Here is a 25,042-nt window from a genome sequence, read left to right as displayed (position 1 = left end):
GGAAACAAGGTCCCGGTGAAGTTATCGTCTCTCATCTGGATGAAATAGATCAGCAAAGAGCACAGTTTGGTATAATTAGGAAAGGAAACCTGACACCAGTTGGTCTTTTTTATTGTGAGGCTGAGGGACTTGGGGCTTTTTAGTCTGGAGAAGAGAAGACTGAGGGGGGATCTTATCAATGCTTATAAATACTCAAAGGGAGGGTGCCAGGGGGTTGGGAACAATCTGTTTTCAGTGGTGCCCAGTGACAGGACAAGAGGGAACGGGCACAAACTGGAACATAGGAAGTTCCATCTTAACATGAGGAGGAACTTCTTTGAGGGTGGCAGAGCACTGGCACAGGCTGCCCAGAGAGGTGGGGGAGTCTCCCACTCTGGAGCCATTCTAAACCCGCCTGGACGCCGTCCTGTGCAACTGCTGTAGGTGACCCTGCTCTGGCAGGGGGGTGGACTGGATGATCTCCAGAGGGCCCTTCCAACCCTGACCATTCTGTGATTCTGTGAGTCTGATCCTGCTCCTGTTGCAGCCAGCTGGACTCTTGCCACACTGATCTCAGCAGGGCCACAACTCAACTTACTGTACACAGCAGTGACGGTGTGAAACCGCCGCAGCACTGGATTTTGCCACTATGAACAGACAGCGGTGATCCACAGTGTAGACCCAGGTATTTTAGCTGTACCACTGAATACTTAATTTGATGGTCTTTTGACACAGGCTCCAGCAGGATCAAACCTGCTCCACGCCTGACTCTGTGAATGGAGAGAAGGGGAACAGTCAGCTGTTTGTCACACTTTTGTTCTTAGATGCTCGGTTTGGTGAGAAAGCGGTAGGAGATGTGCTTTAAATCATAGAATCATAGAATGGTTTAGGTTGGAAGGGACCTCGAAGATCATCAAGTTCCAACCCCCCTGCCATGGGGAGAGACACCTCCCACTAGACCAGGTTGCCCAAGGCCACTTCCAGCCTGGCCTTGAACACTTCTGCAAAGCTAATATATTCCTCCCTCCTTCATCCTTCACCAGGAAGCAGGGGAAAGCTTGAAGGTCTCCGTGAAATTCACTGGATGTGATGTTCCCTTGGTGTCACAAAAGCACCACAGAGGGGTTATGGTGGATTGTCACCAGCAGTGCGGCACGGTGTGGGGAATCGAAATCCTCCACCTTCAACATTTTCCCAAGAGAAGAGTCCTTCCTGGCTTTGGAATGCTTTTCTCCAGGGCTACATGAAATCCAGGGGCCGTTGGATGCCGTATTTTATGCTGCTTCGGCTCAAGGGCACTAGCGGCCTGTTTTGGCCTTGAACAAATGCTCACTTCGTCATTAGTCCAGAGGACAAAACTCCACAGAGATGCTGAGGTGGCTGTTAGCTGCAGAGGCTCCTAAACCCATCCTACAGGAATCTGTAACCTTCTGAAAATGCCTTCTTGGATCTCACCCATTCACAGTGGGATCCAGGTTTCCTGAAATCATCAAAGATTTGTGAGAGCTGGCCAGAGCTGTGAGTCCAGGAGGAGGATGCACAAGCACCTCTCACGTGAAGGGAATCTGCAACATGCGTTTTCCCTGGAGAAGAAGAGCCAGCAAGACACTCACAGGCCTTGAGAACGGCTCCAGCTCTGCTGGAGAGGCGCTTGGAAGGCAATTTACATTTCATCCGTGCTCAACGCATCCCTGGGTGACCACAGTGGCTCTCGTTTGAGTTTCTACAGCGCTGCCGTGAAAGAAACAGCTACCTCTGTTTGGGACTTCACAATCCCTAACGCCTGTGGGAAAGCCACCCTCAGCGGGTCGCAGGTCGCCTCTGCTGCAGCGGTATCCAGACCTTCACTTTAAGATAAGCGAGCTTCTTCAGATCCAAACAGTTTTTGTCATTTTATACTTCCGAAGATGGTTAAGCTGTTTGTGATGCTGCATGTCCTGATGGTGAGAGTGCCCCGGTGCTGGAGGGCAGTACAATGAGATAATTGACCGTGGCACCATTATCTAACTGCGCCTTCAGCTCTGGGTGCGTAAATCACGCCGCAGTCAATTATCTCACTAAAGGGCCCCCAACAGTGGGCTCTATTGCTTAATTAGGCTCTTGAGGTGAAGCCAACCTCGTGTCTGCACGCTTGCCAGACATCTTAATGCGAGTGGTTGGGACGGGGCGGGGTAGGTTGGATCCGCTTCGCAGGCTGAAGTAAAGAATAAGAAAGTCATTGTGTTCCCCTACAGGAACAGTGAATGGCTGGAAGGGGCTGGCACCCTCTCATCCACCCTCTCCAGAGGCAGGAAAGGCAGTGTTCAGGCAGAGAAGGCACTTTCCCTTAGGAAAGCTTGCTGTTATTATAGGGAGGGGGAAGGAAATGTGCGTCCCAGGGATGTGGGAACAAATGTGACTCTGGAACGTGTTGCCCTCACTTGGAGCACTTTGTTCCTCACAAGGGGAAATAATGTTTGACACCCCATTGCCGTCAGGCACAGTCTACGAGTGAAGGAGAGCCGGGGAAAGAAGAAAGCAAAGAGTCTGATGGCCCTTTTCCTTCCTTCAAGCCCCAGGGAATGGGATTGAAGGCTCATCCTCACCTTAAGGAGGCTTCAGCCTTCAGAACTAGGAGATCCAGGTTGGCATGGCTTTTGCCCTACTCCTTCTGACCCTACTAGTATCTCAGCACAGTGCTCCTCTGCTCTTTATTCCTCTTTTCTTTCCCACTTCATCCCTTTTTCCTCCAATTTATCAATCCTCCCCTTCCCCCCTGGCAGAACCGTGCTCATTTCCAACAGCCGCTAACTGGTCCCACCACTCCTACCCTGGCTGCCCACCTCTCTGTCCTTCTTTGTGCCTCTCCATACCGGCCCTTTAGCTCAAAAGCAGACCTTCTGGGGACTGGGATGGTCATTTTTTCTGGATGCTGCCTTGTGAATGTTTGAAAAGCCAGTGAACAAAGAATCAGAGTGATCTCCAGCAACCAGCTGGAAGCATGTTCCATGAGGAGAGCAGCTGTGAAGGTCGAAGCCATTAAGAGTATGAAGCAAAGGGGTTGGCTGGAAGCGCGGCTGGACTTAGGCAACCCTTTTAGTTATAACGATAACGGCAATGATGATGGAGGGCTGTACTGCATGAGGGCTGCACGGCAAGGGGACTGGCTGAGAACGAAGCAGAAAACAGCCACAGAGCAACCACAGCGCTAGGGAAGGTGGCTACGTAGGTGTGAGTGTGCGGCTGTACCGGCACATGGAGAGTTCTGGGGCACTGAGGATGCAGGTGGTTTTTGGTGCTGGGATTATCAAGACAAGGCCTGTTTCCCGACAGATAATCCATCGCGCGAAGCTTGGCTGAGAGAAAGACAGCGGCCCAACTCACCTTGGAGCAGGGTGTAGAAGGCTCCCGATGCTGACAAATTGGTTGTTATTGTAACATCATCCTTGCTGGAGGTTTCCACCTGGACATGCACGGAACTGTCGGTATCGCTGCGGAAGCTGCTCACTTGGCCAGTAGGGAAGGTCACGTTGGTCAGGCGCCCAAAGCTGTCGTACCTGAAAGGGAGGATGGAGTGAAGTCAACAGCATCAACAGAGGAGTGGGATACAGGAATCACCCTATAAAGCAGAGACCAAGTCTTGAAGTCTTCACCCAGAGGAAAACATATTGTCAGTCTGTCAGACTGTCTTGACTCTTTTGGTTTCACGAGAAGAAAATCACAGCTTTTAGCCGAAGAAAATCAAGAAAAGAACAGAAAATGACTAAATAAGTATTAGCCTGTATTTTAACAACATTTTTTTCTGGTATTTACCACTTCTTGTTGACAAGAGTAACTTTATTTCCCATCCGCTCTTCTGTGACTTATGGAAAAGCAGTGGCCTGCGTGTCCTGTCTAGCAGAACTAGAGGTTTCTGAAGGCCACCAACTGTTTTGTTTGGTTGTGTCCTGAGTTCTTCAGCATTTTTTTTCTTTTTTTCCTCCCCTATCTTATTTTAAAAGCTAATGTTAAGGGAGAAGCAAGGACCTGCCAGATCAGTCACATCAGGTAGATAACTGTCCTTTGTGAATGTGGTGTAGAGCTCTGAGCACAGCTGAGACCCCCCCCGTGTCTTTTTACTGTTCCTAGGACCATCTGGAAGGACTGATTTAAAAGTATAAAAAAAACCAGTCCAGTTTTCACCCCCACTGTGTCCTTGGCTTTTCCAGTGAGGGAGTCAACACAAGCACCATCTGGGAAGGTTTCTCTGATGTGGACACCTGTGTACCAGGACCCAGATGAAATAAGCTACGTACATGCTGGTCCCATAGCAGTTACCAAGCTGGGGGGGTGGTGTGTGTGTGTTTATTTTTCAACAAAAGGAGAAGCAGACATCAGTGCCCAGTGGCCTCCTGAGTCCACAGAGCAAACACACCATCCTGCCTCCCATTTGTGGCACTGCAAAAAGGGTGCCCTTGGGTCACAGACTGAGCTGAGAGCAGTGGGTTGGCAAGGGACCTTCGCAGTGAGACGATTGTAGATGGAAATGGAGAGCAGCAGAAAGATCTGCTGGCTTATCTCTGGGAAGCTGTTGGATCTTCTCATGAGGTGGACTTTCAGGGAAGGGATATTTAAATCATTAGGGAGAAGCAGTAGAATCATTCCAGCAAAAGCAATGAATGATAAGTGTTTAACCTGTTGGAGTGACTCCAGAGGAGAGCCACGAGGATGATCCGAGGGCTGGAGCACCTCTCCTGTGAGGAGAGGCTGAGAGAGTTGGGGTTGTTCAGCCTGGAGAAGAGAAGGCTCCGGGGAGATCTTGTTGCGGCCTTCCAGTACCTAAAGGGCCTACAGGAGAGCTGGGGAAGGACTTTTTACTGGGGCATGTAGTGATAGGATGGGAAGGGAAGGGAAGGGAAGGGAAGGGAAGGGAAGGGAAGGGAAGGGAAGGGAAGGGGAAAGCACTCTTGAACTGCAACCCAAAAGAGGCCCAGGAGCAGCTATTGGACTGGCTCTGCACTATACAGAAAAAGAAATCAATCTCCTCTTCCATTGTCTTTTTTCCAGATTTATACCCAGTGCTGGTACTTCTACGCTGGCAGTGACTTAGTGTGAGGAAGGGCTGGTTGAAAAAGTGATTTTTGCCCAAGTTTAACATTTAGTGTATAGTGACTAAGTGGGTGAGGTCATTGCAAGTCTCCAGCGGTTGGGTTTGGAGATACCATCATGTGAGGCTTTTCTTGCCCACTGGGCGGAGGGGGAGGCAGGGGCAGGAAGGTAGAGGAAAGCATGTGTCCCTCTGCAGTGTCAGATTATCAGTCATGGGTTTATCCACGCATGGAGGATGGAGCAGCCTTGCCCTTTCCCTCCAAGATCTTGGCGATCAGTCAGCCACTTGTGAAATGGAAAAGAAGAAAGAAAAAAAAAAAAAAGGAAGGCATGAATTCAGGACCGCGTTGCAGGAGTTTGGCAGGGAGCAGTCAAAGCTTTTCCAAGCAGCTAGCAGCACACGGCTTGGATCTAAACTACATGTTGCAGGAGCCAGAACTAAAGTGCTCTCAGCACCCAGCGCTTTGCTCTGTGTCTGTCCTGTTTGCACTGAGGTATGTGTTTCGATTGTGCTTTCCACACAATCATCTGCACATCTCCTCCTAAAACAGTCTGTGAGTCTTAAACTGAAAAGATCACTGGCGATATCTTCACCTCATCTGCTGAGACAAGACACAGGGGACATGATTTAGTCTTTCCCTTGAGCAGAGAAAACACTGATATTGCTAAAGGTGCATTGTGTAACACCTCAAATTCTTTCAACCACGACATCAATAGTCCTATATATAAACCAGCCTGAACTGTAAGGGTAGACTCAGATCCCACACGCTCCGAAATTTAAGGAAGATGGATCTGAATTTAACACCTCTGTCTTAGTGCTATTAGCAACTGTAAGGGATTTATTTATATTGCTCTATTTAAATTTTAAAAAATGAGCTGCTCCTGAAATGGAGCCTGATTCACCTCCTAAAAAAAAACCCAGCACAAATCTAGATGTGCTGCGGTGAAGGGTGAGTTTGGTGTGATACAGGTGTGAGTGTGAACGCAAGCAGGTCTGCAGATTTTTTTTTAAGAAAGAAAGCAACAGCCAGGATGGAGGCAGAGAGGCTGTTCATGTGATGGACACGGCTGCTATTTCATATTTAAGTGCTGAGCCAATGTCCTATAAGTCATACGTTTTATCCTAATTGAACGAGACTCAGCACCATGCTGAGAGTCAGCACAAAACCTGACGTTCTCCAAAGGAAGTCTCAGAAACCTGTAGATACCCAGTTTAACAGCCCCAAGAAGCAGCAGCAGATCCCCAGCTCCGTAAACTCTGTTCCTGGACATCCAGCTGCCAACACCCTCACAAATGGTCCTCCAGCTCTCTCCTGGGCAAATACGCAATATTTACAAATATGCAAAGAGGCAAATATGCCGCTAACCTCTTCCTGGGCAAAATGGGTTAAAACAGCAAGAAAAAAGATCATGAAAGAGTGCCACGGTGCTTAGACCTCTGTGCACACATTTTTCTTTTTAAGTCAAAATGACTAAGTACAATATGCATAATTTTCACAGTTACATTTCTACAGCTGTGCAAAACTCACACTGCAGGGGACAACTTCACCATGGGCAAGGATTTCCATCTGGGACTTTGGGTCCTGCGTAGCAAGGCTCGTTTTGGGCCAGAACAGTCTGGAACGGTGCGCTGGAATTGGTTTAAGACATCTGCACGTGTACATTAGACTTTTGGCACCTCCTTAGTCACCCCATTAGCCTCCGTCAGAAGTAACCTGGACCATCTGTGCTTTCTGCATTTGCAAGAGCTGCTGCGTGTCTGCCCAGGAGCGAGGAGAGGACCTTCCAAGTGCTCGTTTTGGGGGTGACAGCTCACCTATTCGCAGCTGCAAGGAGGTCGTGCCTCACAAAGGGATAAATGTGAGCAAGTAGCACAATTAGACCGTTCCCATTCTTCTTATTATTTTCAATCGGTGGCAGATGAAGTGTAAAACACTCATGTCCGGACACGTCCTTTTAGCGCTGCGGTGGCAATGCACAAGGGGGTGCGGGAAGCCAGTTAGCATGGACGCACACAGCACCTTCCTCTTGGCAAGCTGTTCCTTGTCTGTTTTGCTGAGGACTGGAGCATTTTCCCCTTTTTCCCCTCTTTCCCCTCGATACGGATCGCACAGCACATACCGGAGATCATCTATCACGTACCCGCAGTCTCCCAGGACGCATCAGATCAAAGGCTGCCACATCCCAAACAGATAATGTGCTTAATGAGTTAAATGAGTTGGTTCCTTCTACCTCTGCTTTCAGCCCTACAAAGGCGGTCATAGGGCACATCCTCAGCTTGGAGAGGAAGGCCAAGCTCATACGTAGCTGCAGGGCTGCCCTGGTATTTGCAGGAAGATAAATCTCTCCTAGTCACCTCATTTTGCAGCTAAGCTGCCCAGGCCTGTTTCCACGGTCTCGGTATTTAGGGGTGGGCCGGTTTGCATCCCAGCCTAAGACTTCTGCTTTCTCCAAATGCTCCGAAAGCACGGGAATTAAGGAAATACTGAAACACGGGAGTGCACACAGCCGCCGCTGGGCGCGATGAATTCATCACCTGCTAACACAGCTGCTGCCTCCCATTCAAACCCGCTGCAAAGACTCGGCGCTCGCAATCACAGTGACAATTATCAGGCCAGCGAAGGAAGCCGTTGCCATCCATTCCCCATTGGAAACGTATTTAGCTAAGGTTCAATGCACAGAATTAAAACGGTATTTGGTGCTTATGAGGCCTAATTGTTAGCTTGTAAACATTCAGAGCTTTCATTTATCACATTACCATTGTGTAGAGACCTGGGCCTTGGGAATTACAGAGAGCATCCTAAGTACCGTCTATTCAGAAATCAATTCCTTGCCCAAGTCTCTCAGTTTCCTCATTTTCGCTTTTTCACATTTCATCAGCCTTTTAAAACTACAAGTCAAATAGATTGGGAAAGAAAAAAAAAATCACGATGATAATATTGCATTTAGCGCCAAAGTGTCCTAATGTACTTTGCAAACTATATTTTGTGTGCGGTTATACAGACACGCACACACCGCCTCTGAACAAGCTCGCCTCTTCGCAGTTGTTCAAACAACATTAAACACAACATTAAAAATAAATCTATAACAGACAAACCAATACTACTCAAATATGTATGAGGGCAAGTCCTCTCCCTAATGACACAAGGCCAGGCTGCAGCCACTGTCTGCAGAATTTTCTGACTGCCCAAACGAGAAGAGGAAGATCTCTCCTCTAGGTTTTACGATGCTCCTAATTCCCTTGGTGCTCAACTCAGCTCTGACACCAGGCATTCATTTCAGGCCAGGCCAATGGCTCAAAACATGACCTCACAACTTGGTGAGAGTACTGGAGAAGTGCTACTTTATCGTGGCACTGAGGGGAGTTTCACTGTAACTTGGGGGTGTTCAGCCTGGAGAAGAGAAGGCTCCAGGGAGACCTTATTGTGGCCTTCCAGTCCCTAAAGGGCCTACAGGAGAGCCGAGGAGGGACTTTTTACAATGGCATGTAGTGTTAGGTTGAGGGGGAATGGCTTTCAAACTGGAAGAGGGCAGATTCAGATTAGATATTAGAAAGAAATTTTTCACTCTGAGGGTGGTGAGCCCCTGGCCCAGGTTGCTCAGAGAAGCTGTGGCTGCCCATCCCTGGAGGTGTTCAAGGCCAGGTTGGACGGGGCTTGGAGCAACCTGGTCTGGTGGGAGGTGTCCCTGCCCATGGCAGGGACCAGGAGCTTCAAGGTTTCTTCCAACCCAAACCATTCTATGATTCTCTGATTCTCTGACTCTTCAGAGGAACGATGATGAGAATGTAATTATCTTATGAAGAAACTATGGAGCAATGAAATTTTGCTAATAGAGGAGGGAGAGCAAAAGCCAAAGGTGGCTTGTGTTTCTCATACTCTGCTGGAGCAGAAAGAGAGCCTCACTTGAACTACTCTAAACCAAGGATGCCACCAAATCCCGTCAAACTCAGTGTATGACCTGAGATACCATCAGGTGATAAAGGGATGCTATTAATGCAGTAAGTTAACTTTTCTCTGAATCAAGTGGTGGCTACTCCTCTAAAGCCAGTAAGTGCCATTTATCTCTGTTTTTGACTAAGACAGAAAAAATTGCAAAGCCTTTAGGCCAACTACACAGCAGACTGAGTCTGCATCTCACCGTAGGGTAGATGCTGACCACGATGCCCAGTTCTGGTACCCCAGTCACCCACACCAAGCACCGCTGGTCCTGGGGTAGGACCTCTGCCGAGTCCTGGGGGTTGTTGGGAAGGCCACCAAAGTCCTCCTGCACGCTCAGTCCAGCTGGCTCCTACCTTCCAGCCATTACAGCGTGTGAGGTTTGGCAGAGTTTGGTTCTCCATAAAACAGCATCCTACATTACGGGTCAAAGCTCCCCTTACCACTCATCTCAAGATCTGGCTCCACGAGACCCTTTGCCCTCCAGGCAGCTGCGAGCAACTTCTTGGGCAGTCCATGAAAAGGTTTTGAATTTCTGGGCTTGGCCGCAGCGATGTGTAAGTATTTCGTTCTGTGTGGGAGGAGGTGACCTTTGGAACTAATTGGGCACACAAAAGACCTAAGAGAAAGAGCCTCATTTGGGCTAAATAATGCATAGAAGGTTTGACTTTGGCTCAGAGGGAAATTGAATTAACGTACAGTGATATCATCTCAATGAGCTAATCAAGATAATTGCCGTATTCTTGATTTAAACAAATACATTAATAAGAATTTCCAGATTCTGAAGCAGATAAAGAGCAACTGCTAAGAAACTGTGTAAAAGCTGGTGGCAATTTTTTTTAGGTCAAGTGAAAAAGCAGCGATAACAAAGCAGCGAGTAGTCACACAGCATCCTTTGTCTTTGACATGAGGAGCTGAACAACAAGAAGCTGTTCCCCTGGCAGAGTTTCCAGATCAACTTCCTTTGCCGCTGATTATCACTGTCACAGGTTCAATGGGAAGGCAAATCTTTAATCCAGTTACTGGACAAGCTGAGCTGCATTGCATTAATTGACAGCGAATGTCAAGCCCTCTGCAGAGGCAGAGAAGGTCTATATAATGCTAAAACCCTCAAAGAAGTCCCAGATAGGCCTTTGGGGACAGCCTAATTACTGCAGGCAGCTAAGTTTCACTCTCAAAAGAAAGAGAAACCACACATCATTATATACCGAACCTAACTCAGCACTAAATCCAGTAAAGCAGGATTGCTACAGCGGGCTTTGGTGTGGGATGTGTGAGAGGAGGAGCTGTAAGTGCCGTGAGCACGTCTGCCACCACCTGAAGACAGTACCTGTCTCCTTCCCATACAGAAATGAAGGGACAATGTGCCAGCCCAGCCTGAAGCCTTGGAGGACCCGGATTTCCTGCTGTGCCCTGAAGATGGACCTCCAGTACTGCGGCAACGTATCCCACCTCCTTCTCTCCTCTCCAGAGGAGATAAAGGCTGGGAAATGCCCTGGTGAGAGCAACACCTGAAGGAGAACCAGAGATGTGCACATGTACACGTGTAGCTTTGCCATTCTTGCAACACCATTGCTCTTTCATGTTGGGTGTCTGGTTTATGGTCCTCTGCAGACAGTCAGATAAAGGTAAATCTTAGAAGGATGTTCTTCATGGGCCCACTGGTGCAGTGTAAACTTGCCAGCTGGATTTATGTTCACTCCTAACTTTTTAAACAGCGGTGTCCAGCCTGCCCTAACCCATAAACAACTATTATGTGCTGCGAGAAACATGAAGCTTTTCCTCAGAGTCAGATTTGATGTCTTTATTTCCTCGGCCACGAGTGAAACAGAAATATGAGCTTCACCTTCCCCCTCAGCCAGGACTGCAAACTACTCAGAGCACCTTCCAGCTGCTCACAGGATTTCTTTAAATCACTTAAACCTCCCCGATGTAAGTTTCCTGATGTTCTGGTACAGAAACCGATAACCTGAAGGTATTGAATACTGATTTGATTTACACCATCTTCTTTGGCTTCTTGGATTACCAAAGAACTTGGATTTCGTCCTGCCACGCCTGCAGTCATCCCTGAAGTTTGTGTTTGACTCACGAACATCTGGTGAGAACATATCTTATAGAAGGCACCCAGAGTCGTGATCTAAGATACCAAGAAATAGAGAATATAAATATACTGCTTCTCATGGTTGGTCACTCTACCGGGTAGGTAATCTCAGCCTTAAAAAAATCACTCCTTCCAGTCAACTTGAATGTCTCTAGCTTTGCTTTCCAGCCCCTTCCCCTTCTCAAGCCTTTCTCTGATAGATTAAGAGTCCCTCTGTAGGTGACAGTTTTGTGCTGACATGCTGGGGTCTAGACACTTCCCAGTCTTCTTCATGTTAAGATAAATAGATCAAAACCTCTAAGTTCTCCAGCATAAAGCACTTTCTCCCCATGAATGCATTTTGGTAGCGCTTTGCTGCACAGCTTTCAATTTTCACTGTCCTTCATAACTTGCAAACATCAGAACTGACAGTATTAGTCTCATCAATGCTGTACAGGGACAAAATCAGCTTCCTACTGTCCACTACAAGTGGAGTGGGATGAGTAAATGTATTCATTTTGTTTGTTCAAGCAACAAGTTAGCGAGATTTGCTATGGAATTATGCTGAGACCACACTGAACGGCTTGATGCTTCGCTCAGTATAACCCACGAGAGTTTGCTCAGCCCCGTTCTTTAGATTTGACCTGTTACATGTTTAGTCTGGCATCAGACTGTGAAAGAACATATTTTGTTTAAATGAAGCCTACTTTATCAAGCAGTCTAAGTATCTCACCTTTATTTACTAACCTCATTTCATCAGTTCTGATTTTCTTTTTCCAGATTCTGCATGCAAAACCTGGGTAGAATCAATCCCTGCCAGTTCGCCAGAAACAACCCCCATGGGTCATTCCCTATTGCTGATCACCTTTTGAGAGCTATCACAGAGCAAGTTCTTGAGCCATTTCACACATACTTTTCACAGCTGAGAAGAAGAGCAGACTGATCTGCTTTCCAAGCCCCTAGTGGAGAGGTTAGAATAGGATCAGATAGGACAGGACAGGACAGCATACGATAGGATAGGGTAGGTAGGATAGGGTAGGGTAGGGTAGGGTAGATAGGATAGGATAGGATGGATAGGATAGGGTAGGGTAGGGTAGAATAGGATAGGATAGGATGGGATAGGATGGGATGGGATAGGATGGATTGGATAAGGTAGGGTAGGGTAGGGTAGGATGGATAGGATAGGATAGGGTAGGATGTATTGGATAGGGTAGGGTAGGATGGATAGGATAGGATGAGATAGGATAGGGTAGGATAGGATAGGATAGGATAGGATAGGATAGGATAGGATAGGATAGGATAGGATAGGATGGGGTAGGATGAAAAGTGACAGTCTCCGATTTAAGCAAGGAAGATTTAGACTGAGCATATAAAAAAGCTTTCTACCAATAACAATGAGATAGGTAAATACATTGTTATCACTAGCAATATTTATGACTAACTTAGATGACTTTGATAGGATCCATTTTGTAAACCAAATTGTAGATATCTGAAATGTAAACATCCATATCTGCGCTAATCATTCTGGACCACCTTTAGAGAGAGAAACTTTCAGAATACACCTTGTCTCATCTCATCCTAAAGCACATACCTGACATGACTCATAAGAAACTCACCTTGAAAGTGCCTGTTTCTCTCCACTGCCTATAAAGGGAGGCTGAGGTAACTAATTCAGATATAGGCTTTTACCCTGTAGTTCTATAAAGTTGCATCAGAATCTGTCAGGAACAGTTAAATAGAGATAACTGATCACAGGTTTGGATGAGATATCTCTGAAGACACATTCCCAATTCTATTTTCAGTGATGCTGTGCTATCACATAGTGCTGAGTTGCTCAAGTCCAGATTTCCATAGTCTAACCACTGGAGAATACTGTCTTCCATTTAGCTCTAAAAAGCTTTCTTATGACTCTTCTGAAGTGCATAAAAGGAGCAGAATGATGACTTTCACAAACGCTCTATTTTGTTGGATAGCATGAAATAATGGATCACTGTTACAAATATATCCACAGAGTAAGTTGGATTTTAGCTTCTGTCTCATTTTATCTCCTTTATATTTTCAGTCGCACTTTTAAATAAAAGATTATGTTTGAGGTATAAATCTGACAATTATTAGCTGTAGTGTTTAGTTTGCCTCACTGTCCATGGCTACATCTGTTTTCAAGCACAGGAACTATTGGGTTCTTTGCAAAAAGAAAATATCTCCTTGATTTAGCACAATGGTCCCGACAATATAACCGTCTTCCACTCCTATAGAGAACCTCCCCCCGTCTTTGCTCCCTAAAGTCTCCCTCAAGCAAATTCAGTGTAAGAGATGGAAGGGCATTAACTTTGATTCACGGAGGAATATTGCTGTAGTAATTGCAAGCAGAACGCTGATGGAATGCAAATAACCTTTCAAAAGATTCATCACAGAGTTTCCATCAGTTCTTTTTGAGGCAGGAGTGGTAACAGTGAGCACTGAGCAAAGAAATTTGAAACTGAGTCTGGAACTTTTTAAAGAAAGAACCAAAGCAACTGCATGGCTAACATATAAATACATGGGTTTAGCCAGCTGTCCTGCCCCGACTATTTTTTTTAACAGTTTTTTTCTTTGTAATCTTGGGAAATGTCTAGTCTAGCCAAATTGGACTCTTACAGTGGGTCTATTATTATCGTAGCTGAACACTTCCATGTAACCATTCAAATCATATGGGAAATTACGCAGTAAAAGGAGCATTTCAAAGAGGCTGGACTTGAAAATAAAAATGAAATTAAGGAAGAGGGAGGGGAAAGGGTTCGCAACAGCAGGATGAATTTGCAGACCATCCTTCTAGATGCCCTTCATTCAGTTATCTATCTTTTTCCTATTTGATATCAGAAGTGTGTTGGTTTTGTGGTATTTATAAGCAGGGAATCATAGAATCATAGAATGGTTTAGGTTGGAAAGGACCTTGAAGATCATCGAGTTCCACCCCCCCTGCCATGGGCAGGGCCACCTCCCACTAGACCAGGTTGCCCAAGGCCACATCCAGCCTGGCCTTGAACACCTCCAGGGATGGGGCCTCAACAGCCTCTCTGGGCAACCTGTGCCAGTGCCTCACCACCCTTAAAGTGAAAAACTTCTTCCTAATGTTTCATCTAAACCTGCCCTCTTCCAGTTTGAAGCCATTCCCCCTCGTCCTATCACTACATGCCCAAGTAAAAAGTCCTTCCCCAGCTCTCCTGTAGGCCCCCTTTAGGTACTGGAAGGCCGCAATAAGATCTCCCCGGAGCCTTCTCTTCTCCAGGCTGAACAGCCCCCACTCTCTCAGCCTCTCCTTATAGGAGAGGTGCTCCAGCCCTCGGATCATCCTCGTAGCTCTCCTCTGGACACACACCAGCAGGTCCATGTCAATTGCTGACAGTAATACAAAAAAGCAGTACAAAACTTTAGGTCACTGCCATCTCCGGGTTTTTCAATGCATCCTGTCTTCTCTCAGCTCAAAAACTCTTTGGGGCAGGGATGGTCTTGACCACCTCTGAGACTGTTTTTAAAGCTCAGGAAGGCCAGTTACAACAATAGAAACCGAGCAGCCCACTAATTACAGAATCGTTTTCTGAGCAAGCTGTCATTAGTCATTGCCAGTTGTCATTCTACATCAGCCATTTCAAACAAGCTGAAATAAGACACTGCAGCACCGGAAGCAGGTGAAAAGACGCAAAAAAAGAGAGGATCTGATGGAACTTTCACACTTCCAAGGTTTTCAAAGCCAAGCAAAATTCTCTGCCATGCAGCCTAAATCCCCAGTCCCAACTACAGTTGAGGAGAACCAGGTGTCCAAACTACTTAGCCGATTTAGAAAAACTCAGCAGAAACTCTGTCTGACTCTTGACTCGGTAGAGGGAGTTTATTCAAACTCTAATGCACTTATTTCTAGTACAAAGTGTTCGTGTGAGATCTAATATTCTCTGTTCTGGCCATTTTATTTGGGCAATAATTGTGTTCAGGGAACTAAATTCTATCAATCTCGCGTGGTTCAGAGAACACAGAACGAAGTCAGCAGCACAATATTTATAATATACTTACTCATAAAATGTTGTCCAACCGTTTTCATTGCTTTTGGTGGCAAGGAGACCGGAGTTGCCGTGGTATGTCATCATGGCCACTTCATGCCCCTGTGTTGTTACGCTCTTGAGTGCGCTGTTGGTACCAATTGTCACCCAGTAGACTTGGCCATCGGGGACCACCAGCCAGAGGGGCATCCCTGTGGAATCTCTTCGGATATTGACTAAGTTGCCATTATTGTCAGTGATCAGGGTTATATCTCCATCTCCGGAATAAGTAAAATTGTAAAGATAATCTCCAGTGGTAAGGCTCTGAGTATAAAGGTGCTTACCACTGGTGTCAAACAAGTAGAGTTCCTGGTCTATGGGTGAGGATAACTCATATAGATTTTGCGTGTTGAGGAATGGTTTGTTTTTCCGAATAAAGCGGATTCGGATATTTCCAAGATCGGCGACATACAGCTCCCCATCCGCACACACCGCAAGGGAGGATGGCGCATTGAGTTTGGCATCCTTGGCGTAGCCGTCGTCTCCTGAGAAGCAGTCACAGTTAGCATCATTCTTGCAGTCACAGCTGCTTGGCGCGCCGGCAACGAGAGAAATCTCTCCATTGGTGGTGACCTGCCTGATGCGGTTGATCTTTTTCTCATCAGTCTCAGCGATATACAGGACCCCATTATGTGAGACGGCCAAGGCGGTAGCGGACTCCAGGGTGGCATGGATTGCCACCTTGCTAAGGAGAAAGTGATCCATGCCCGGCACCTGGCAATGCATGGGCCGCCCCGCCACAATGCGCACTTGGTGGTTCTCAGATATCTGTAACACAACGTTATTGTCGAGCACGTACAGCGAATTGTCCATTGGATTGACGGCCAGATCCGTCGGCCATTCTAGACGAACCTTAATGGTAAAACAACACAAGGAAATTATTATAGCAAGACCTTTTTTTCACTGCATGATTGCTGCAAATCAATCGCAACGAGGGTGTTTCAACATGGATTAAAGGGAGAAGGGGTAAAATCATAGAATCATAGAATGGTTTAGGTTGGAAAGGACCTTGAAGATCATCGAGTTCCAACTCCCCTGCCATGGGCAGGGGCACCTCCCACTAGACACACAGAGAGTGTCACAAAGAAACACAACTAATTATTACTGCTTGCTACGGTGGCTGTAGAGGACACAACTCTGGTGTAAGTGAGGGGGCTGAGCTCCCTGTCACATGAGGGACACACATGTGGACACCCACATTCTGCATTGCAGAAGTGATGGGAGCAGGGTGATGGGCAGAGGTTGACCCTCCTCAGCTCTTGCTCTGCAGCGTGGCTTCTCTCTGCTTCTCCACCTTGGTGTGAGGTGTCAGGGGCCGTGGGAAGGGGCATCGGTGCCCAGGGAATGCAGCAGCAAACAAGAAGACCCAAAGATTCAAGTGGGATTTTGCATCTCCAAACCATGCCATGCTCTTTGAACTGATGGAGCCTGGACCTAATTCCCGGGACTGGGAATTTTGTTGTGTGAAGTGCTGTGAAATCAGTCAGACAGAACAATCATCCTTTTACTAAAGGATTTTCCAGACAAGTGGCACAGCTCCTCTGGGTAAATTACAAGGAGGGATAGACACAAAACTGGCAGCTGTGTCAGCATGTGTACATGTCTAAGTTATAACCACCTATTTTCTGCTTGACGCTGCAAAAATGCAAAATAGCAACTCACAATAAATTCAGGCAATTTCAATTTGTGGAATAAAATACTTGTGTCCTCACAGTGGTTTTCATGTGGGTTTTTTTTTAGCATAATGGAAGAATGGGCCCAAGTAATAGTGACATGTCATAGTCCTACACTGATAATCCACGTGCACAAATAAAGTGAAAAAGTGACTGGTAACACCATAAGTGAGTGAGCACTAACAGGTCTCTGTTTCCAGTTCTACTTTTGCAATACACTGTCTTTTTGAGTAAGTCTGCTCTTTTAGTTGCCAAACCTAAGAAAAGTTTATCAACAGAACTCAGGGTAATTTAATATTTTTAATGAGGAACTGTAAAGTGTGCATTTCTCTGATTATTTTAGTTTACTCCAGGTTTATATAGAAAAATAAAGTCAACGTTGCGCTGACAGGAACCAAGCAATGCTTAGATGTTTTCCTAATGGTGCATCTTCCCCATAGTAGAATCATAGAATGGTTCAGGTTGGAAAAGACCTTGAAAATCATCGAGTTCCAACCCCCCTGCCATAGGCAGGGACACTTTCCACCAGACCAGGTTGCTCCAAGCCCCATCCAGCCTGGCCTTGAACACCTCCAGGGATGGGGCAGCCACAACCTCTCTGGGCAACCTGTTCCAGTGCCTCAACACCCTTAAAATGAACAACTTCTTCATAATGTTTAATCTAAACCTGCCCTCTTCCAGTTTATAGCCATTCCCCCTCGTCCTATCACTACATGCCCTAGTAAAAAGTCCTTCCCCAGCTCTCCTGTAGGCCCCCTTTAGGGACTGGAAGTAGAGGTGTGAAGGGTGATTGGCAACAAACAACTGTGAAGAATGCTCTTGGTCACCTCCAGCCAGGCTTTTAAATAGATTTTCAACCAGTTAGAAAGAATAGCTATTCTGGTTGTATACTCCCTTTCAGGCAGCCGGGCAACTCTACATTAGAGCAGATGGACTTCATACCTAACGGTTAACTGAGAAGCTGCCCACTTTGTGCCATTTTCCCTGCACCTATGAGTTTTTTTCCTCTGTACCCAAACACACGATGTGCCGTGACTGAGAGCTCTGGGATGTGGGCACACTCAAAGCTGTGCAATTCCAGGAGCTGCCTCTTTCTTGCTTTCAAACCTTCTTCTCCCACCATCTATCTCAGTTGCTGCTGCTTCTCATTCGTGTGAGGTGGCCAAGTTCGAGGAGGTATTTTGCATCTGTAAGGCGGCAACCTTATTGGAAGGAGGAGGCTCAAGTCCAGCAAACCATCTCTCACTGTGCTTTTATTGAAAGCCAAGAACAAGAAGAGACCAGGTAAGCTCTAGAGGCACACAGGAGCTTCCTACTTTTAAAGCCCGTAGTTGAGGATCTCTGCCACAGCCATGCTTTACTTTTGATGCTTCTATTCATGTTTAAATCCCTTTTCAACTTTTTTTTTTTTTTTTTTAGGTGTTTAGTTTATTGTGCCTTCTAATGGCTGGGCTCGTAAAACTTAATTTTCATGGCGAAGCAGTGTACTGAGCTCTGCCTAGACTGGTTCTCTGTTTGCAAAATTTCCTTCCTTTTCTCAGCTCCTGGCCTATTTTAACCCTTCCTGTAGTAAAACATTATAGCCTGTGGTTTTCTCTTTAATAATGCATGCCTCCATCCCTTCCAGTGGTTTTTAAGCTCCGCAGCCTTGAGTTAGCATCAAGAGCTGAGTTTATTCTGAACTGACAAGGGAATTTTCAATTTCTTAAAAACCATTCCTTGTCAACATCGGCAGCTAAATATTTCATGTCGTCGTGTCCCAGGGAGCCTCAGGGACCTGACAGAAAAGACCCTTCGAGCCACTGTAAATGATGAAAAGCTACTTCCCAAGCTGGTTTTTTTCATTTTTTTTTTTTTTTTGCCTGGTTTGGCTTTTTTTTTTTTAATTAAATTTGTCTTTGGTGTATTTGTTCAGTACAGTAGTGGTTAATCTGCCCATCACAGTACAGGTTAATCTAAAACCAGCTCCTGTCATTTTATGAAGAGAAAGAATCTTCGGGTGATACATTTTAGCTCATCTCTGAAGTCTTTAAACGTGACATTGGTAAACATATAAGGCCACAACATGCAAGAAAATAATTTTTAAAGCCTGAATCCACAATGGTCTTGTTGTAACTGCCCCTGAAATTCAGATAAAGAAAAAACTATGCCTGTAAGATGAGAAACGTAATACAAGATGGCCTTTAACCAGAAAAATTTGCTTCTATAGAAGCCATGAGGGCTTTTAAACTCATAATTTCAGCTTGTTCATAAATTGAGGACAGTGGGAACCAGTTGCAAAGAAGCAAAAATAATCTTTTCAAATTAGAGGGGAAAAACAAGAAGAACAGATTCCATACGGGAGCACAGAAATTATCTAGGTAGTTACAAAAAGGAAACCCCATTGACATCTATTGTGGCCGAATAACAGTACTCAGCCCTCCAGCTATGATCTATATTTTCATAGGGGAGGGCAGCGTTCCTGCAGCCAGGCAAACGACAAGTGGCACAAAGGTTTCAAAGGACACCGTCTCTAAACTGGCACAATTTGACAGGTTGGCCAGTGCCCCACAAAATCGAGTGCTGGGCCGTAACAGATTTCTCTTCTGCGCCATCCAGAAGTAAAGCAATCGTCAAACTGCGATTTCTTTTTCTCTTTTTATCCCCCTCCCCTCCTTCTCCACCTTTAAGCAGCAGGACTTAAAAGCCCAGCGTGATGGTAGCTGCAACCAATTTGCAATCTGATGCAATTCAAGATTCTTGTTTTCCCGCTGTTGCTAATTTTGGCACCACAGCCTCCAATCAGTATTTCCTAGATGTTAATTTGATTCAGGTCTAAAATTGTGCTGGGCCGATTTAGGATGGGAGGGGGAAGGAAAGAAAAAAACCAACATGTTTAGCCAAGTTGTTATAACAGAGCATGGCATATAGCACTATTAAAATGAGTACTGCTGCCTGATCTGTTTTAGTTTAAAGCAACTAGTTTCTTGAGAACTGATCCCAGTGAAACCTGCCTTCCCAGGAATCTGTGCCTCCCAGCTGCTCCAGAGCTCTGAAAGAAATTTCTTCTGTGGCTGGGACATCTTTGAAATCTCTCTCCCCAGAGATCTCTGAGTTGGGTCAGTTAGGTCTTTCCTTCGGTCATTATAGGATCTTTCTGTTTGACCCAGTCATTTTGATACCACAAAATACGTAGAGATTTAGTTCTCCTTGAGCCCTTACCTCTTTGTCACACCTGGGGAGGCACACAGACAGGCAGATAGGGTGAAGGCACAGGCTTCTATTCTGTAGAAACCCAACCAAAACATTGTCTTACCTGAGAAATGTCCATGACAGAGTCACAGCTGAGAGGACGAGCAGATGTCAAATCATTGGAACCCAACACAGTTGAGATGATCCCATTCTGATCAATCCGCCTGATCATAGTGCCATCCACAAAGTAAATCAGCCCAAACTTGTCCACGGTGATGCCTGGGGAGGGAAAAGGCGAGACAGTCAGAAAGGAACGGCAACCTGACAATGATGAGATGAATGGAAGACGATGTCTGGTTTGACGCTCATACAAGAGTAAGACCGCCAGTTTCATGGAGAGTAATATATTTTATGGCATTCAAAAGGGATGAGAGTTGGACATGTGGGAGTCCTGGTCACCAGGAGCTTTGAACTGGCCCCATTCCATGGAAGGCACTTCCAACTGGCACATGGTGCAATTTAGAAATCCCTGCTCGCTTCTGGAAAAGGGCACGGCATTTGGTGAACCGCTGAAAGGAAAAGGTTCTCTAATAACTACGTGTCCTGCATGTTCAGAAACACGGTGTTATTGCTCAGGGTATGAATATTAAGCCGTGCCCATGAAAAGGTTACCCTGGTGAATCTTCAGAAACGGCGATGAAAAGGCTGCGAAAGATCCATCAGCTCAATCAAATTCCAGATGGATAAATGTGGAAGGGTTTTTCCTAGGATAATCCTACTAATCTATGGTATTTCAGCTGTTTCTGAACTCTGCTTGGTGATTAATTTCATTGTCCAAACCTCCTTTGTAGACATACTCCCGTCAGTGGATTTGAGGTCGGCTGACAACAGTTACAGACTGCTGACTCCCGTTTCCTCACCTGCAGGTATGTGACGTTTCCCTTCCCCCAAAGCATCATTTCTCAAGTATTTGTTATGTTAGCACAACCTCCTTTAATCCTCTTTATCCCAGGTTAGCTCTACTCTGCATCTTCCATCAGAGGATTTCATAGCGCTTTACGCTTACTAATTAGACCTTATAGCAGTCTGTGAGTGTGATCATCCTAATTTTACATATCGGGAAAATAACAGATAAAGCAATTTTCACAAGGTCACAGAGAAAGTCCATGACTAAGGCAGGAATAAGAAGTTAAGGGCCCCATTCAGCTCTCTTTTATGCGAGTATAAATTAAAAATAACTCCGCAGATACTAATAGAGTCATCCATCTCATCTACCCTACGGTGGCGGAATGCCGCTCAGCATAATATTTGAGGGTCTTAAAGACATTACAAGGATGTAAAGGAACGGTAAAAGAATGTAGAGGCCTGTAACATCCTCTTCCATGCAAGTGAAAATTCCGCTTGAATATACGAATATATGAATATTAGGATGTTCCTGTTTGGTTTCTTTTGCTAGCAGGGTACTGATCGCCTAGCAAAAAGCAGACATCGGCATGGAGCATCCAAGCAAATATCTGGAGCTTTTCCAATCAGTGCAGAGACATACCCGCTTCTACGGTGCAACTCGTATCACCCAAAAGCAGATATCCATCAGAGATTCTATGAAGCCTTCCAGAAACACCTTTTCCTCCCCATTGACTATAAAAGGAGACTGCAGCGAATACCTCCAAAGGAAACATTTATACTGTAGACAGATTAAATTATTGAGATGAATCCTCACTACAATGTTTTTTTGGCTGTCATCACAGTGACAGGAATGATGGAAAATCTGTTTCAGACAGAAAGCTTTGAGGATGTTTCTGAAAAGTGATCAGATCTTGTGTTTCTCCAAAACGCCGTTTTGCAGCCAGATCCCCTCGTTTGAAACATTTACCCTCCATCTTCATCCGCTGTGAGCTATGCTGCGAAGTACAGATGCAGCAGTTCACAGATCAGAAATTTTAGACTTTCGCGTAGCGGGGACTAATCCCCTGATTGCTTTGGCAATTAAAATCATGGCCTTCAGCCAGCGCTGTCACTACTGCACAGGCTGGAAGCCACAGAGGGGGATGACACGTGGAAAAACATATCATATTGGGTCACACAGAAATCCACAGAAGATAATCTAGCCCGCGAGTAACAGCAGGAAAACCTCAGGACTAAGTCATTGTTTGAGAGAGAGAACAAACTTCTCCGTTGAGCTGAGGTAAAGGAAGGGATTCAGACAGGGTTGCAAACTGTTGCTTCAAAGTCGATGAGGAGTCAGAGAACTGGTGTTTCAGCTCACTGAGTTCAACCGGAGCTGTGTATTTTCGCTAGGAGGTAAAACCAGCATTGTCCTTAGTTCTTCATAGGATCTCCCTGTCTGAAGGGCATCATTTTTCCCTGGATTGGGTATTCGGCCCTCAGAGCAGTGAGGTTTCAGAACAGTCTCTAGGGCAGTGCGGAAAAAAATTACTTGCTGCTTTTAAGATGAAGTTCATTAATTTTGGAGGGGATTATATGACAGGGTTGCTGAGATAATGGATGACAGAACGAAATGACCCAAAAGATTGCTTCTAGTCCTACATTCCAATACCTGTGTTTAATTCATGCCAAGACAGGACTGATCTTTGCAGGACCAAGAAACGAGAACCTTGAAGAGGAGTGGTAGGTACCTGCTGCACATCTGAACGCTACAGGAGAAGCGACAGCGGTGGTGTGACTCCTGCTATACAATATAAACGCATCAGTTGTATCTTAGCACTTTGTCAAAAGCTTGAGGAGGGATTGGATGGTACAAGCATCACTATCTCACTGGCATCCATGGCTTTCAGGCAGTTGTCTTTACCTGCCGTGAGATCTGTCACCATTGTGCCCCAGTTGGTGGCCCAACGTTCAACGAGTCATCCAGGCTATTGGCACATGCCACCTGTCACTGACATCTGCGGTTGAAGGTTACTGCTCCTCTCATTATTTTGCCCACCGAATGGCAAGTTCTGTTATGTTTGTTGGTGTTTGCTTGACAACCAGGAATGCAACTGCGCTCTTTAAGCAATACGGTAGACGTGCTTTTTCGGAAGAGGCTAAGTTGATCTTAATTGGCTTTTGTCAAACACAAGAGGCTCTTACCCATTCCCAGGTTCACAAGGAGCATTTTTCAGGGCGCCTGTCCATTAGCCTGTGTGACAGGCCAAAAGCCAGTGAAGGGTGGCAGGCTGGATAATGTGATTTTAAATGAGGCAGAATGTTCTCTCTTAGCTAGTTCCATATGGATTGGATTGGACTTATCAGCAGTGTGTGGTGACAGTCGCTCACGGTGCTCAGTGCTGAGGTCTGATGGCTGCTCTGATTAACCAGTTACAGTAATAATAACCTGTAGGTACCTCGGCTCTCAAGCCAGCTCTGATCAGTTGATAGAGCACAACTTTCTTTTGCATTCCAGCTTAGACAAAGAGCTCGCACGCCCGAATAAGTTAAAGCGGGATAGCAAAGTTGCCACTTATCATCCTGCTCCAGGGCAATGGCATGTGCATGTGCTCTTATCACAGAGCACTCCTCTGCTTATCCCTCTTTCACAGAGGCTAAGCAATCTCGATTGCCTTGCATCGCCTACGATGTTCTGCGGGGTAACAGAGTTTTCAGTCTGTCAAACCCTAAATTCCCATTCGTGCATGCCCCTCACACAGCAAAGGCTCCGATCCCTTCCTGACTTTCACTGATTGTCTTGGAATCAAATCTAATTAGGAAAAGGAGCCCCGCTCTGCCACAAAGTGTCTTTGGATGGGTGACTTGTGCGGAGAGGGGAAGAAGCATCTCGCGGTTTCTTCGCGGCAGATTGTAGAGGTTAGATTGGACCTTTCTGTGTTTGCTCTCTGATGATGGCACAGTTCCAGTGCTGGGAGCTGGCTCCTGCAAATGGGCACAGAAATGGGTAATTCACATGTTAGGCATGTAAAGCCAAAGGCCTTGGCTTGCTTTGGCAGAAGGCTCCTCTCGTGTTTCCATAGGAACATAAGGGAATTAACGATTTTCAGCATACAGCTCGAAGTTCAGTCTCACAGTTGCTGAGAAAAAACATCTGCTGCCACTACCCAGGTAGTGTGGCAGATCCAAACTTTAAAGCTCTGAGATATGAAATACACACGCTATGAAATCATGCTGGTGCCTCTTGGATAGTCGGAGCTCCCAAAGAAACAAGGGCTCGTAGCACCCCGGCCATGACACCAGTGAGCTGTGCCAATAGAAATTGAAATGTCAGGACTTTGTAGTGTGAGGAGGTGACAGCACAATGTTACGCAGCAAATAGCTACTGGGACACGGTGGGTTTGTTCTAGAAGATGAACCACTAGAAGTGATTGCATTGCACTCTATTTAAAAAAAAAAAAGAAAAAAAAAAAGAGGGAACCCCCCCCTCTTTAAAGTAAAAAAACATGTGCTGAAGGAATCCAAGGTTGGAGCTTTCTTGTCTGGCTGGATACTGAATGACTGAGTGATAAAATGGCCGATGAAAATCAATGTCAATAAGTACAGAGGAATTCACAGGAGAAGGAGTAAGTCTAACTACCCATACACAATGACAAGCTGTAAAATAGCTCACAGGAAAAAGGTTTCGGAATTCCTGTGAAAAGTTCCCTGCAAATATCAGCTTTGTGCTCAGCAGTGGTCAAGGAGAGAGCTAGAAGACAGGAATGGATTAGGAAAGGCACAGAGAGAACAGCAAACAACGATCTGGCCTCAAAAAGACCACACTTTTTCATGCCATGGCTAAAGAAACCCCTGTGTACAGGATGTCTGGAAGGAAAAAACTAAGCATTCAAGGAGGTTTCTAGACAAATCGATGGTGGCATCTAAGCACAGGTCCAGGCGCAACCTCTTCAGAAAGTGCCCCAAATGTCTATGACTAGAATCTGGAGAGTTAGCAGGGAAAGGCCGCTCTATATGATTACCCCTGGCCACAATAAGAGACAGGATATTTTGTCCGGTCAGCCTCTGGTCGTCCCTGAAATGGCTTTTACATTATTATTTGACAATAAAAATGTTAACAGATTGCAGAGGGTTGTGTTTCTTCTTTTAATTCTGTCGAACTCATGAACACTTCAT

At 45.8% G+C, this 25,042-nt stretch overlaps 1 protein-coding gene across 1 annotated transcript in view; it reads right to left on the bottom strand.

Moving 5' to 3' along the window:
- TENM4 (teneurin transmembrane protein 4) overlaps positions 1-25,042 on the bottom strand; it is a 376,063-nt gene that overhangs the window by 29,618 nt on the left and 321,403 nt on the right. The window contains exons 23-25 of the mRNA XM_009881209.1: positions 20,106-20,260; positions 15,112-15,989; positions 3,343-3,515 (exon numbers count right to left, since the gene is read on the bottom strand). Coding sequence (XP_009879511.1) covers positions 3,343-3,515; positions 15,112-15,989; positions 20,106-20,260 — 1,206 coding nt within the window. The remainder of the gene's footprint in view (positions 1-3,342; positions 3,516-15,111; positions 15,990-20,105; positions 20,261-25,042) is intronic.

Source organism: Charadrius vociferus, unplaced genomic scaffold, assembly GCF_000708025.1.
Source record: "Charadrius vociferus isolate BGI_N301 unplaced genomic scaffold, ASM70802v2 scaffold1, whole genome shotgun sequence".
In the NCBI taxonomy this organism is placed as follows: Eukaryota; Metazoa; Chordata; class Aves; order Charadriiformes; family Charadriidae; genus Charadrius; species Charadrius vociferus.
The sequence above is the reverse complement of the archived record's forward strand: the minus strand, read 5'-3'. Positions and strand labels throughout refer to the sequence as shown.